This window comes from Prionailurus viverrinus, chromosome B1, assembly GCF_022837055.1.
Source record: "Prionailurus viverrinus isolate Anna chromosome B1, UM_Priviv_1.0, whole genome shotgun sequence".
Taxonomy (NCBI): Eukaryota; Metazoa; Chordata; class Mammalia; order Carnivora; family Felidae; genus Prionailurus; species Prionailurus viverrinus.
Window position 1 is genome coordinate 171,392,943 of NC_062564.1, and position 15,498 is coordinate 171,408,440.

General features: G+C 41.4%; 1 protein-coding gene across 16 annotated transcripts in view; it reads right to left on the minus strand.

Moving 5' to 3' along the window:
- LIMCH1 (LIM and calponin homology domains 1) overlaps positions 1 to 15,498 on the minus strand; it is a 332,785-nt gene that overhangs the window by 21,386 nt on the left and 295,901 nt on the right. For 9 of the 16 annotated variants that reach the window (XM_047856919.1, XM_047856914.1, XM_047856917.1 and 6 more), the window contains 3 exons: positions 11,487 to 11,592; positions 6,472 to 6,512; positions 1,612 to 1,692 (listed from right to left, as the gene is read on the minus strand). In XM_047856919.1, the coding sequence (XP_047712875.1) occupies positions 1,612 to 1,692; positions 6,472 to 6,512; positions 11,487 to 11,592 (228 nt within the window). Of the gene's footprint in view, positions 1 to 1,611; positions 1,696 to 6,471; positions 6,513 to 7,277; positions 7,353 to 11,486; positions 11,593 to 15,498 lie in introns of all 16 variants that reach the window. The other 7 variants (XM_047856916.1, XM_047856911.1, XM_047856923.1 and 4 more) reach the window with 4 other exon arrangements.

Sequence of the window (15,498 nt, forward strand, 5' to 3'; positions counted from 1 at the left end):
CATCTATGCCACACACACACACACACACACACACACACACACCAGCACATACCAACACACACGTGTACACACACCAGCACGTGCACACACGTGTGGACACATGCGTGAACACACACGTGCCCACACCGGCAGGCTCGCACAGGCACCTTGCCCCAAAGCTCACAACCCTGCAGTGCCATGCTGCGTAACAATTTGGTGGGATAAGAATAACACGTATGTCTGCATCTGTAACGGTGGCCTCCTTGGAGACTGTAAGTGACAGAGTGCCACCCTGGGAAGCACGCTTGCTTGTCTTCTTTGTGGGATTTCTGACTCTTAGCTGTTCACCACTTAGCTGGGCAATGGGCATCTGAGTTCCAAGGGAACAGTAGATGCCCATGGCTGGTCTGGGGTCTCCCAGTGGACCTGAAAGTCCCCACAGTTCTGGGACTTTGCTCAATCTGGGTTCTCACTAATATGTGGGTATTTATCCCTGTGCACGTTGGGTTAAAGATTTAACCCTGTGCAATTTTGAAAAGTGTTAAACTTAACTGGCAGACCTAAAGCTATACTATAATTAACTATCTAAACTGACCCCTGCTCCCAGCCCCTGGGAATTAAGCCAAGAGTGGCGGTCAAAGCAAAAAGATAAGGAAAAAGAAGTAAAACACACCAGCCTAAAGTCATCAAAATTCATGAGGTTTAACATTCTTTTTCTTTATGCTCTTTTGGTAAAATCAGCACTAGTTGGAATACAGCAGAAAGAACATGAGTTTTAAACTCATACAGATTTGTATTTGAAACCAGGCTCAACAACTGTTAGCTGTCTGACCTTAACTTCTTTGAAACTTAGTTTCTTCAGTTGCATACTTGGACTATAAGGCATACTTTGAAGAGTTTTATGAGGATTAAATTAGATGTATCAAGCACCAACAAATATGCCAGTTCTTGGCACATGCAAGTACTCAGGTTAGTTTCTAAGATTAGTAGGTTACTTTTGGAATCCTCACTACTCTACAAAACTGGCTTGGAACAAGCAGCACCATGATCAATTTACTCCCAAAAGTTTTCTAGGATTAAAAATGAGCCGCCTTTACTCAAACATGGAGCAAACATTTCCACTGAAGGAACAAGACCCAGGCCACATTTTATTTCACATGTATGTTACCAAAGAGTTTTTTGATCATTCATCCCCACTGCTACTTGGACTGGAATTTGAGTGGCAACTAAGGAGGTGATGAATGGATGGGTTGGCCCCTAATACTTGGGTTTTTTCTTTTTAGATTTTATTTTTAAGTAATCTCTACACCCATCGTGGGGCTAAAACTCACAACCCCAAGATTCAGAGTCACATGCTCTACCGACTGAACCAGCCAGGTGCCCCCTTGGATTTTCTTTTTTTTTTTTTTTTTTTTTAAGTGAAATGCTTTTTCATTGTGTTCATCAGTGTAAACTCTGGCAGGAGGAATCAGACACAGGACACTGTTGCACTGGTACCAAGGGAATGGCCTTAGGCTCACCAACTTCTGAGAAGAATCCAATTCCACGCTTTCCTGTGCTAAAAACTCATTTAACAGTAACGATGAGAGCATCATCTAATGGAAAATAACAAAGCAGTGAGCCCAGTCCTACCTGGAGCAAACGTTCCTGCTCCTGCTGCCATTTTTCCTGTCTCCGACGTTCCTCTTCTGGGTCCCATGCCCAGAATTTAAACTGCTTAGAAAATAAAACCACGATCAGAACTAAGCCACGTCCTCAAGACCAGGACGGGGCAAGGGACGCAGTTAGCTTACAGACTGGCACTCCGACATACAGAAGTTGAAGCCTCCACATGTCTTAAAGACCCTCTTTGCTGCCGGAAACCACTTTTTAATCCTAATTCCTCTTTGGTTTACTTCCAGGAAGCTGGTATGATCTGTGAACCTTTTTGCAGCTAATGAAAACACGAAGTAACTAGCCCCTGGCATGGGAAGGCTTTGGCTTCATTTCTTTTAGAAGTGATCTCTTATAAATAAACGTTGAAAAAAAAAAAAAATTAAAAAAAAAAAAATAGAAGTGATCTCTTAAATGTATGCACGCTTCTAAGCATGAGATACTCATTCTGCGTATCGATCCTGGTCCAAGCAAATCGGAATGCTTATTTCAGCAGAACTGTATTTTGTGAGAAGTGGTGTTTGCCATACTATACAACTCATCTTTTTTTTTTTTAATGTTTATTTATTTTTGAGAGAGACAGAGTCAAGTGGGGGAGGGGCAGAGAGAGGGAGAGGGAGACACAGAATCTGAAGCAGCTCCAGGCTCTGAGCCGTCAGCATAAGTGGCTCAAACTCATGAACTGTGAGATCATGACCTGAATCAAGGTCATTTAGCTGACTGAACCACCGAGGTGTCCCCTATAGGACTCATCTTTTTTTTTTTTTTTAATGTTTATTTATTTTTAAGAGAGAGAGACAGAGCACGAGCAGGGGAGGGGCAGAGAGAGAGAGTCAGACACAGAATCTGAAGCAGGCTCCAGGCTCTGAGCTGTCAGCACAGAGCCCGACACGGGGCTCGAACTCACCAACAGTGAGATCATGACCTGAGCCGAAGTCGCACACCTCACCGACTGAGCCACCCAGGAGCCCCCAAAACTCATCTTTTATGCTGCTATTGGTTTTCCATCACAGCTGTCTCTAAAGTGGGTTATTTAACTCACCAATGCTCACCAGCATCACCTGTGATTCAGGCAAGAGGGAGTCCCTGCCCTGGTGCCGAATAACCAACATACAAACTTAAAGACTTTTTTTTTTTTTTTAAGGGTTTTGTGAGCAGCAATGAATGCCAAGGGTTTGGCAGCAATAAATGAATGGGAATAACGGGAGAAGGATGCAAGAACCAAAGTGGGCAACCGGGTCACACAATATACAAGACGGAGGAGGTCCACAGGGGAAGAGAGATCACAGCTGGCCTCTGGGAAACTGGTGGCATTTAAACTTGGCCTCTCCAGGGGCGCCTGGGTGGCGCAGTCGGTTAAGCGTCCGACTTCAGCCAGGTCACGATCTCGCGGTCCGTGAGTTCGAGCCCCGCGTCAGGCTCTGGGCTGATGGCTCAGAGCCTGGAGCCTGTTTCCGATTCTGTGTCTCCCTCTCTCTCTGCCCCTCCCCCGTTCATGCTCTGTCTCTCTCTGTCCCAAAAATAAATAAACGTTGAAAAAAAAAAAACTTGGCCTCTCCCAACACCCAGGGGAGGTGCCAAAGCAAACCACGTTCCCCACTAACTGTGCTTCTTCCCTTCCCTCTATTCTGATGGGCTGGTTTGGGGAAGCACCTAGAACTGTCTAGGAATCTAGAAAGAAAAAAAAGCAAGATGAGGCTGGTGGAATTTGAGAGGGGGGGAGGGCCTGGGGGTGGTGGGCAGCAGGCAGAATCTATCTACCTGAGCTGCCTGAGAAGCTGGACAGGGTCAGTTCTGTCCGAGGCTTACATGGGTCTAGTTACTGCCCAAGACACCTGGGCCAGCTCACCCTCGGCTCTGCCCTGCCCCCAACAGATCCATGCTACCACTTAGGTGGACAAGGGCTGAGCTGGGCCAAGGAAGTGTCTCCGGGCTGAGAATGCAGGCCAGCCATGGGTGTTGCTTGATTTATAACAAGATAAATATTTATAACTTTAATGTATGTAGACACATGAAATGTGAGCCTCCATTGGTACTCTTGCTATGGTACCGGCAAATGGTTAGGATGATACCCACAAAAAAATCAAGGAAAGGTGGGCAAATCAGGTAGGGGAATGTATTTCCTACACACCACTCTTGGGATTCATACTGCGATTGGTAAACTAAAGGCTCTGACAGGTTATGCAGGAGAAAAGCTATTTATGATATTTAACTGTATATAATTCAAAATTTCCCAAATTTCCTTGGATGATCATAAAATGTCATCCAAATGGGATTCCAGATAATAAATTAGGAATTAACAGTGTTAAAGGTTGGCTCCACTTGGCATTTTCCTAAAACTAAGAAGCCATTTAAGTGTTCAGAACACCTCTCGAAGGAATGACCCTTCTTTGTCTTTTAAGGAAAAGGGTGTGGTTCTGTGAACAAAGCCATAGGGAGTCCAGTGGGGAGAGTCTGTCCAATCATGGTGGAAAAAAGAACAACAATTAGGAATTATTCAATTTTCAGATTTTACCAGGCAGTAATTGCAAGAATAAGTAAAGTGTGAGCAGACAGAAGGGAGCAGTGTGGGGTAGGGAGATTGAACACAGAAGAAAATAGGGAATATTTGTTAAAAAGAAAGACAAAAATAGTGTCTTCAGAGGAAGAAAGATAAAGAGGAAGATACTTGCGTGATAAACAAAAGGGAAAGCAAAGTGATCCTGCTCCTTCCTTTGGTGACTATTTGCTGAGCACCAGTGTAGGCCAGGTGAGGATACCAGCTGGCCAAGGGTCCCAGCCTTGTGGAGCTCACAACTGAGTGTGTGGGGAGGGTGGCTGTGAAGGAGTGACCAATGTATAAATGACACCAGAAGACAGTGTGATAACTATCATAAAAGAGATCTAAAAGCTGCTAGAGAAAGTCAGAATGAAGAGCATTTAGCCCACTTTGTTCTATAATTTATCTGTTTACAAATCTGTACTTTCTTTGGCCTGGGGTTTCCTAGGCAGAGAGGACCCCTTATCCCCCTAAGTATCCCAGGACCGTGCACTTTTAGGCCTTCAACAGATGTTTGTTGAATAAATGGATGGAATCACCTCAGGCCAAGGAATGCATCTCCTTCTCTCCCCTTTCTAGACGCTGAGCCAGGCCACTCCAAGTCTGACTGCAAGCGTTCTCATCTTTTGAGGTCAGCATAATCCAAGCTTAGTTCCTCTTCAAGCTTCTCTTATTTTCAAATGTCACTTATTTTTCTGTTCTATGAAGAGCTATCATTGAAAGAATGTCAAATTTGGGTGGGTATTTTCAGAGAATTCACTTATATAGGTCAGTAATTTGTTTCTTTCTTGTTCTAGTTTCCATAAACCAGAAATAAGGACATATCTCTTCAGGGCACCCTTCCCCTCCACCCCTGCCTAGGGGTACAAGAACAATATGACTCTGTTGCTCCCATGTAAATTAAGATGGAAATCAATGTGTTTCGTATACTCTTAATGTGCCAAGGATGCCACCTCTGGGATCCTTCTGGGGGTTCCCACGCACCGGGAGTATACCCAGCTTCCTGAGAAACTCAAGATTCCCAGTACTGGATGGAGACTCAGCCTGCACAAGTGGTTGCTAGTTCTGGAATGTGGCTGGAAATACTTAGGGCTGTGTGACCCTTCCCCATTCTGCACAGACACTTAGGACTTCTCAGAGTGCGACAATGTACCTATAGATAAGAATTGGTATTGGCGGGGTCCCTGGATGGCTCAGTCAGTTAAGCATCTGACTTCAGCTCAGGTCATGACCTCACGATTCATGAGTTTGAGCCCCGCACTGGCCTCTGCTGTCAACACAGAGCCTGCTTCGGATCCTCTGCTTCCCTTTCTCTCTGCCCCTCTTCCGTTTGCACACACTCTCTCTCAAAAATAAACAAACATTAAAAAAAAAAAAAAGAATTCCTATTGGCTATGGTGGGCCTTTTGGATTAGCCACTGGGAGGATTTGTTCATGGATCAGGCACTGTGTTAGAGGCTTCATGTAATTATTTCGATTAAAGCTCACAACATCCTGAAAGGAGAGATTATGATCTCATTGCATAATCAAGGAATATAAGGTCCAAAGAAGTTATATAACATCTGCAGGGTCATATGTTAGTAAATCTGGAATCAGAGGTGCAACGGTGATCATGTGGCTACACCTTGGGGGCTCCGGGGAAATGCTACAGTTGATTGTGCCATCGAGGAAGTCTCCAAAGCCAGTGGAGTTTCAGAGGCTGAACAAGGTGCCAGGCCCAGCACTGGGAACACGCAGTTCAGAGAAAAGTCAGGTCTACAGAGAGCGTTCACGTACAATTCAGCAGCAAGCGGTTGCCACAGCATCATGTGTCGTAATGTTTACTTTTAGCAAATGACTTTTTTTGATGTAATTGAAAGAAAATATTGAAAACTAAACATACAGTTAATATTACTCAAGATACTCATTGTGAAAAGGAGTGAACAGGGGCAGCGTGGGTCTCCCAGGGAGTTTTAGCTGCGCCCTGTCTGTCGACAGTACACTATTTCAAGTATTGAAGTATTACCCTCGGTTAAAACAATGATGTCGAATGCTGATAGGAGCTGCATGTTTTAATACTAATTCCTATGGTCACCTTCATCAGATTTTACTTTCCTAACTCACTTACCATTTTGTTTCCAGGCAAATCACAACTCTGTGTAAGGATAAACCACCCCTATAATGTCTTTCCTCACATTGCACCGGAGAGCATTACACAAGACTTTTAATTATTCTTTTATAATCATTTAGAGTCCATTTTTGATTGAATTCTTTTTAAGCAAATCAAATACTTTATAAATTAAAATCACACAGCTACTTACAGGTGTCGTTACAGGTGACTTTTCACTGCCTGGAGAATCCACTGTACAGAAAGAAAGAAAAGGAAAAAAAAAAGAAGATTAAGCAGCTGCTAACAGTGTATCTCTCTGATCCTCTGAGTGGAGGGTGGTTCCTATGTCAGCCTTAGATCAATTTTTTTTTTTTTTGGTAAGCCAAGAGCATTAGAAGATCATAACAAAGCAGACCCTTGAAGCAATTTGTACCCATCACCAAAAGGAGTTATGACCAGTGTCATATGATTGATCACATCAATTAGCACCAGAGACTAGACTATAAGAAGCAAAAATTATAGGTGCTGGTTTTTAATGCCCCCTGCATTCCAGCTTGCTTGCCCGGTTCCCTCACTGTCTGACATGGAGAATTATCATACAGGGAGAGGCCAGACACCATCCAGAAAGTAAAGAGAGGGACACAGTTAACAAGAGAACCATTACCGGTTCCTGGCAAATACTTCTAACCTTTGTTTACAAAAAAAAAAAAAAAAAAAAAAAAAGAGCAGAAAAAATGATTTTGAATGCCTATTTTTTGTTTTTTTTTTTTTTAAAAAGAAAGAGCTGAATATTATGTCTTTAGATTTTCAAAATCAAAATAAAATTCTATGCATTTCCTTCCAATTTTAGTATAACTGGTACTGTTACCAAAGAACCAGCTCTTTGCTAACTGTGTGTCAGAAACAAGCATTTTTTTTTTCTGAAATCAGAAATGAAGAAGAATACCAGACAGTATCGGCTGCCCCCAACATGGATTTTTGCACAAAAGAGATACAGCTACCCAGTATGCATTTTACCTGACTGGGAGAAAAACTGGGAACGTCGCCAAGAGTTCTGAACTCTAAGCGGAACACTGGCAATGCCAGGCGACTCTAGATCAGATGGCAGAACAGAACAAACAGAAAACCATGAGGACGGGGTGAGAATTGGATAGAACCACGCTCTCAAGTACTGAAGGACGTTTGGCTGTAGTCGATACAAGAGTTGAGAAGGAGGGACTCTAAAGTACAAAATATCCCAATAAAACTCATACAAAACCTGAAGACATGGACAAAAGCCAGTAGAAATGGGACAGTTCCTGCCGTGGTTGGTCTTCCTTGGCGTTAGGTGAAATTTTATAGGCGCATACTTAATGGTGATACTGTTAAAAGTTAAATCTCAAATGATAGGATGATACGCTCTGCAAGAGCAAAACGCACAGTTTAAATTGCTTTTGGAGAACCCTGGGAAAGTATAAAAGACAGCAGAGATGAGTTCAATGATTCTTTTCTATCCTTTATAAAGCATATGTATGGAAGTCTGAGGCCAAAGTTATGCATGTGTGTAGCAAAAGGATGTGTAGATGTCTGTCTGTATAGACACAAGCTCACGGTCAGCATTTACATCCTTAAACTGGGCCCTGTGCAACTCTCACATCATTCTCAGTTCAAAGACATCAGTTTTAAAATGTGCACGTATTTTCCCAAAACACCAATATATCTTTGAACTGCTGGGAGATAGTTGAGAAAAGGAAAACTGTCACCTTCAAATGTATTCTGTGAATGTTTTCAGATTATTTAAAGGCTACTTATGGGGCGCCTGGATGGCTCAGTTGGTTAAGTGTCCAACTCATGATCTCACAGTTCATGAGTTTGAGGCCCACGTCGGGCTCTGTGCTGACAGTTCAAAGCCTGGAGCCTGCTTCAGAATCTGTGTCTTCCTCTTTCTCTGCACCTCCCCTGCTCATGCTCACTCTCTCAAAAATATAAATAAACATTAAATTTTGTTTTAAATAATAAAAGAAAAATAAATGAAAAAGAGACTCCCTGTGTGTGTGTGTGTGTGTGTGTGTGTGTGTGTGTGCGCACTTACGGGGAATCTGTGAAATATCATTAGGGCCCACCACCAGATCTTCAGTAGCCTGTAAATCAGTCTATAAACATACAAGTTTGTAGAAATGGGGGAGATATCATTGTCTAAGGGAGAGAGTATTAGGTATGGCTCCAAGATTCCTGATCCTAAATGTATAGCTTCTTTGGACTTGATGTGTGACCACAGACTAGTCACTTACACAGTTCCACTGACTTTTTCCTTTAAATTGAAGTACAACTGATGCACAACATTAGTTTCATGCACAACACAGTGATGGATAACTCTATACAGTATGCTATAGCACATACACATAGAACAAGTATAGTCACCATCTGTCACCACACAACGCTGTCACAATACCATGGACTGTATTCTCTGAGCTGTACTTTCTTTCCATCCGGTGACTTACTCATTCCATACTTGGAAGCCCGTATCTCCCACTCCCTCTGACTTTTTACATCTGGGCAAAGCCCTATACTTCCCCCTCTCCCCTCCCAATTTAAGACAAATTCTGTCTTTTAAGGTTACATTTATTAGAGGCCTTTTCTTCTCGAAGATAGGAATTTATTCACTGTGAACAAAGTATTACTGCTATTTTTATATCTCTTGACAATGTCTTTGGTCAGCAATTAAAACACATATTTCAAGTCAGTGGTTTGCAGAGTGTGGTCTCTGGATCTCCAGCATCAACATCACCTTTGGGAACTTGTTAGAAATGCAAATACTCTGGCCCCAGCCCAGGCCTACTCAGACACTGTAGGAATGGAACCCAGGGACCTGTGTTTTAACCAATCCTGTAGGGAACCCTGGCATGTACTCATATTTGAAAATTACTGCTTAAAGCCATATCTTTACAGTATCCATTCGTATTTTAAGACAAGCATTTAAGAAGAGCTTATTACTGGGAACCTGGGTGGCTCAGTTGGTTAAGCATCTGACTCCTGACTTCAGCTCAGGTCATGATCTCACAGTTTGTAAGACTGAGCCTTGTGTTGGGCTCTGCACTGACTGCAGAACCTGCCTGGGATTCATTCTCTCTCTCTCTCAAAAATATATGTAAGTACATTACATTACATTTAAAAATAAATTTAAAAAGGAATATCTTATTATTGCCTGGTATCTTGCTCTGTACTTCTATTCCTACTATTCTGAAACTACCAGATTATATTATTAGCACTTATTCTGGGGCAGGTATTGAGCTAAACACTTTTTTTTTTGTTTGTTTATCTCATTTAATTATTCCAAAACTCTTATGAAGTTGGTACTATTGTTTCCATTTTACAGTTTACAGGTGATGATAAGAGATTAGGAGATCTTGGTGGGGAAGATCACACAGCTAAGAACTAGATGAGCAAGAATTCAAACCCAAGCATTGTCTCCAGAGCCTGCAGCTGTCATTACAGCTTCCGTGAACCGGACAGGAGTACAGAACAAGTGTACATCGAATATAGTTCTATCTTGAAGACTAATTTTTGAAATTCTCTAGTGGTACTAAATTTTACTTTTTATCATTCAACTTAGATAAAGCATGATGTAAAGTCCCTTAATTAACAGCACATTTCGCAAAGTTGAAATGCACAACAGGTAACAGAATGTAAAAACATTGTGAGACAAGAAAACTAATTAAGATGGCTTAAAATATATACTTCCTTTCTCTATTACTTCTCCACACAATTAAAAAGTGGTAGAAATAGGGCAGGATTAAAACCTGTCTAAATATGGTCAATTGCTGGCCCAGTTAGAAGACTTTATTTTTGTCAATTCCCCTCAGGACAGTAGGGCCGACAAATTTAAAACAAATGCTTGGAAGGCAGTATTGAACTTTTTTCCACATTAAGGAACCAGAGATCATCAGTGTATGTACTAATTAATTCCCTCCAAAGTACTTCCTGTTATACAAATAGAGCCCACCTTATCACCCAGCCATCAACCAGGGCTAAAGGAAGCCAACCGAGATTCTGCCAATTGTGGCCCCAAATAGCTGCCCATCCTTGAAAAGAAAAAAGTAAAAATAAATCCCCAGCCACAATGACCCTGTACCATCTTCTCTTTGCGTGAGCTGATAAATCTATAAAGTGTACTGGGAAGAGGACATTAAAAAAAGATAAACAAGAAACCTCACCGCTCTTGCCTCCTAAACTCTAGCTGTTTTCACATCTGGAGAGAGAACTCACACCAGTAATGCCCAGTAGTCTATCTGTTTTGCAGAACAGGCAGGGAATTCTCAGGACACTCCCCTATCCTGTTCACACCCCTAAGGCTCCTTTCTGGTGGTTGTGGGCACCTGAGTTTTTCACAAGGATAAAGAGATTCAAGTGGAACTCTTATTAAAGAGTAAAGGGGTGAATTCACAACCTGTACATGGCCTGTGAGTTACCTGGGGAGTTTGCAGAACACGTTTAAACCTATGATTGTGAATGACTTCTCAGTAATCGTCATGCACACCCGGGAATTATTATGGAGTAAGAAAATCTGATTTTCTTCCAAAGGAGTCAAATTGTCAAAGGAAATGAGTATTTTGTAAAGATGAGATAATTAACAGTTAATGAAGTTGACGTAACCATTAAGATGATAAACTTTTTATTAAAGTTATTGATCTTTTATTTTGTAATTTTAAAAAACATTTTGGACCCAATAAAATTCTTTTAAGGTATCAAACACTTGTGTAGGTCCTACTGTGCCTACAGCGCCGGGCTGACAAAACAGTGTCAGTAGCTGGGTTTCTGGCTGGGCCACATAGACAGTGCGATCCCAGATTTCCATTCTGAAGTTGTTTAATTTAGCCACCACGGATTCTTGCAAACACCATGGCTAAAGGGATGTTAACATAAAGGAGGTAGTCTTCCTTTAAAATAAAGAATATTTGGGGCGCCTGGGTGGCGCAGTCGGTTAAGCGTCCGACTTCAGCCAGGTCACGATCTTGCGGTCCGTGAGTTCGAGTCCCGCGTCAGGCTCTGGGCTGATGGCTCAGAGCCTGGAGCCTGTTTCCGATTCTGTGTCTCCCTCTCTCTCTGCCCCTCCCCCGTTCATGCTCTGTCTCTCTCTGTCCCAAAAATAAATAAACGTTGAAAAAAAAATGTTTAAATAAAGAATATTTTACTGCAGATGGGCCCAGGAGAACAGGCAGAGCTAATAAAATATTTCTTTCATTTTACCTTGAGAATTGAGATTTGGCAAATGTAATTGGTTGGTTTCAGGCATTTTGTCCAGAAATGGATACGTCAGGGTTGCTTCTGGCTCTGGCGATTTTGGCTTTCCCACCTGGATCACGGGCAACAAACAGAAACATTCTAATATTTTCCATTAAAAATTGCACAGGTGAAATACAATTTAAGAACCATAGCTATTACATAAGTCAATAAACCCAAATGTCTAACTTTTAAATGGAAAATTTTGCCCCTTCCCCAAAACTCTTTTATGTTTTCTACATTAATATAGAGGCCTGGGGTGCCTGGGTGGCTCAGTAGGTTAAGCGTCCAACTTCCGCTCAGTTCATGATCTCATGGTCTGTGAGTTCGAGACCCACATTGGGCTCAGAGCCTGGAGCCTGCTTTGGATTCTGTGTGTCTCTCTCTCTCTCTCTCTCTCTCTCTCTCTCTCTCAAATAAATAAATAAATAAATAAATAAATAAACATTAAAAAAATATATAGAGGCCAATTTTTTTCAGAGAAATCAAACTAGAGCATAGAAGTATGATGATCACTTTTCTCCAAACCCAGAAGATAATATTCTATCTTCGGGATTATACACCATTCTGTACTATTTTCTGATCAATCAACCACATATCCTCTTCTTGGTACTATATAATACTGATTTTGTAACATCAGAAAGTGAGATGCTCCACATAAGATAAAATAAATCTTACTATGTAAGTGCTGAGTATTAAAATAATATCACCTTCTAGTGGACATTATTCTCAAGACAGTGCACCACCCTCCCACAAAGTTATGCAGAGCACATTAAAGGCAATATATTTTGCTTGTTGACAAAGAAGTGTTGTTTTAAATAACTACCATCCACTAGTGTCCTAGCAATGGTGCTATTAGGGGATTGTTGAGGCAGATTAGACCACTTGTCCTTATGGCAAATAGTTTCAAAATTTTAAGCTTTATGAATTCTTCTGTTTGCTTTGTAGAAATAGATTGTTTTCTTCTTATTGTTATCTAATCTTATTTTGTTTTTCCCCAATCTGAATGGCTTTGGGCGGAAGAAGCACCTTCCTTCTGACTTATTGCTTCCAATCAACTGCTGAAAGACCGGATAACCAAACTGATGTCTAAAACAAGAGTCAGTAGACTCCGAGCAAAGATCAGAAGGAAGGGCATGGCTATATCAGTTCGTGTCCTTTCGGCTGTTTACAGGACTTGGTCAGGTTCACTCTGGCTCATGGCTGTGTTCCCAGTAGACTAACTTGATAGCAAACAGGGCAAGTCAGGCTGTAGAGCATTTGTTTCATCATAAGCTGATCTCTGATTTGGTTCTTGGGATGATTTCATGCCTATAATTTCTTCTTCGTAGGATTTTATTTTTCTTTATGAATAATATATTTGGCCCTAATGGAATCTTGAAGAAAATAGTTAATCACTTCATTCTGCATTACAGAGGTCAACCAGATGTCCCAATGAACTTCAATGTTAAATATGCAGCAAAGGCTAAGGCTTAGACTTACCAAAGTTGACAAGCCCCAAATCTTAACCTTATACCATTTCCTCCATAGTTGAGACTGACAAAAAAAGTGTTTCAGTGATGCTCAGTTGTAAATGAATGTTACTAGCAGAAATGCCCCAAATCACCACTACGTAAAAAGGTCAGCCCATGTGCATGAACACTTTGTTTTATAAAGGTAACACTCTCAAGAGAAGTCAGAAGACAAAAGCTGCTGCAACCACAGTGATCACCTTTCTCCTCTTTCCTAAGTGTTAACTCCACAGATGGAAAATAGAGGGGAGGGATTCTTACGGCGTACAAAAAGCGTTGGGATCCAAAACCATTATTGCATCTGCTAACCAACTAGTAGAGATTCTTAATCTGGAGTCCACAGAACAGAATTTAAGGGGTGTATCTCCTTGATAGCACTTGGTACGTAGGAAAATGTGGTAATCTTGTGTATTTTATACTTTTAAGAATATTATCTTGGGGCGCCTGGGTGGCGCAGTCGGTTAAGAGTCCGACTTCAGCCAGGTCACGATCTCACGGTCTGTGAGTTTGAGCCCCGCGTCAGGCTCTGGGCTGATGGCTCGGAGCCTGGGGCCTGTTTCCGATTCTGTGTCTCCCTCTCTCTCTGCCCCTCCCCCGTTCAGGCTCTGTCTCTCTCTGTCCCAAAAATAAATAAAAAATGTTGAAAAAAAATTAAAAAAAAAAAAGAATATTATCTTGAGAATACTGTTTACCAGATGCCAAAGGGTCTGGTAAACACACACACACACACACACACACACACACACACAGTTAAGAACCCCTGAAAACAGTGTTTTCCATAGTAGGGTAGACATGACCCTGGGGGTCTAAAGATGGGCCACACAGATGAGGTTAGGCAGATGAGATATGCAGATTAATACTTTTTAGTTATTGTGTTTACTTCATTTCATAAAAAAATATTTTTTAGTGATGAGACAGTTTTCCTTCCGGTTTAGACTTAAGTGGGAAAAAAGTTCATTTGGAAGAATAAAAATGAAATAATGGCTACAAGCGTCATGTGGATAAGGCAAATCTGCAAAGGTGGGAAATCCTGCCTGCCCCCAACGTTTTCCTATGGCTTAGTTCCTACTTTAGTTCCTCTAGACCATTCTTTAATCCTCCATGTATAAAAATGAGGAATAACTGGAGTCTGAAATCCCCCAAAGGCATCAAGACAATAGGCATTTTTGACGTTCTACCTAGGACACAGCACTGTCCTCTCCATAAGGCCCGGGGCTGTATCTTGTTTGCTGTTGAAACCCAGTGTTTAGTACAGTGCCTGGCGTAGAGTAGGTGCACAGTCAATACTGGCTGAGTAAATGACGAGCTAGAAGTGGTAAAAATGTCCAATCCAAATTTAGGGTTAATTCTTAAAGCTGGAATGTCACCACATACAGTATGCCAGTGTGCAAGCCCATGGTTGTCTATGTTGGTGGCCCTCTTGGAATCACCAGGGGAGCTTTTAAAAATACAGATGCCTGGGACCTTCCCTCAGCAATTCTGATTTATTTGATATGGAGCATGCTTGGTATTTTTTGAATTCTAAAGGGTAGCCGAGGTTGAGAGCAACTGGAATAAAGACGAAGACTTTGAGACTGTGCCTGAAAACAAACCAAATTAGTATGAATGAGATGAGACTCTAAACAAGGAAGAAATTTAATAAAAACAAGACATTAAAACTCATTATATCAGAATAATAATTTTCTAGTTTCCTTGTTGTGCAAGTCCAGAGGCATCAGAAGTATCATTGCTATAAAACAGGTAAATGTGAGAGAATATTTAGTAAGCTGCAGATAAGCAAGCTTAGGCCCATTACATTTTTCTTTTAAATATATAACTGCATAATTAAAAATTATTTGAAATAAAATTTAAAAGATGTTGAATGAATATATATAAACCAATATGTATCAATTGCTACTAGGAGAGGTAGGTTTCAGTGGCTATCTCTCTTGCCTTCTTTTTTTTTAAATTTTTTTTAACATTTATTTATTTTTGATACAGAGAGAGACAGAGCATGAATGGGGGAGGGTCAGAGAGAGGGAGACACAGAATCTGAAACAGGCTCCAGGCTCTGAGCTGTCAGCACAGAGCCTGATGCGGGGCTTGAACTCACAGACCGCGAGATCATGACCTGAGCCGAAGTCGGCCGCCTAACCGACTGAGCCACCCAGGCGCCCTCTCTTGCTTTATTTCTATTTTTTAATTTATATATTATTTTTTATATGTTTACATATATTATTTGACAGATTTGTCATGTATTTACAGGTACATTACTATAAATATACATATAAGTTTTAAAAAATGCATAGCTACAGAATGAATGCTTGTGGCCTCCCAAAATTCCTATGTTGAAATCCTAACCCTTGAGATAGTGGTATTAAGAGGTGATTCGTGCCCTTATAAAAAGAGACTCAAAAGAGCTCCTTCGCACTACCCAACAAATGAGGGCACTGCAAGAAAGTCACCTGTGAACTGGGAAGTGGGTCCTC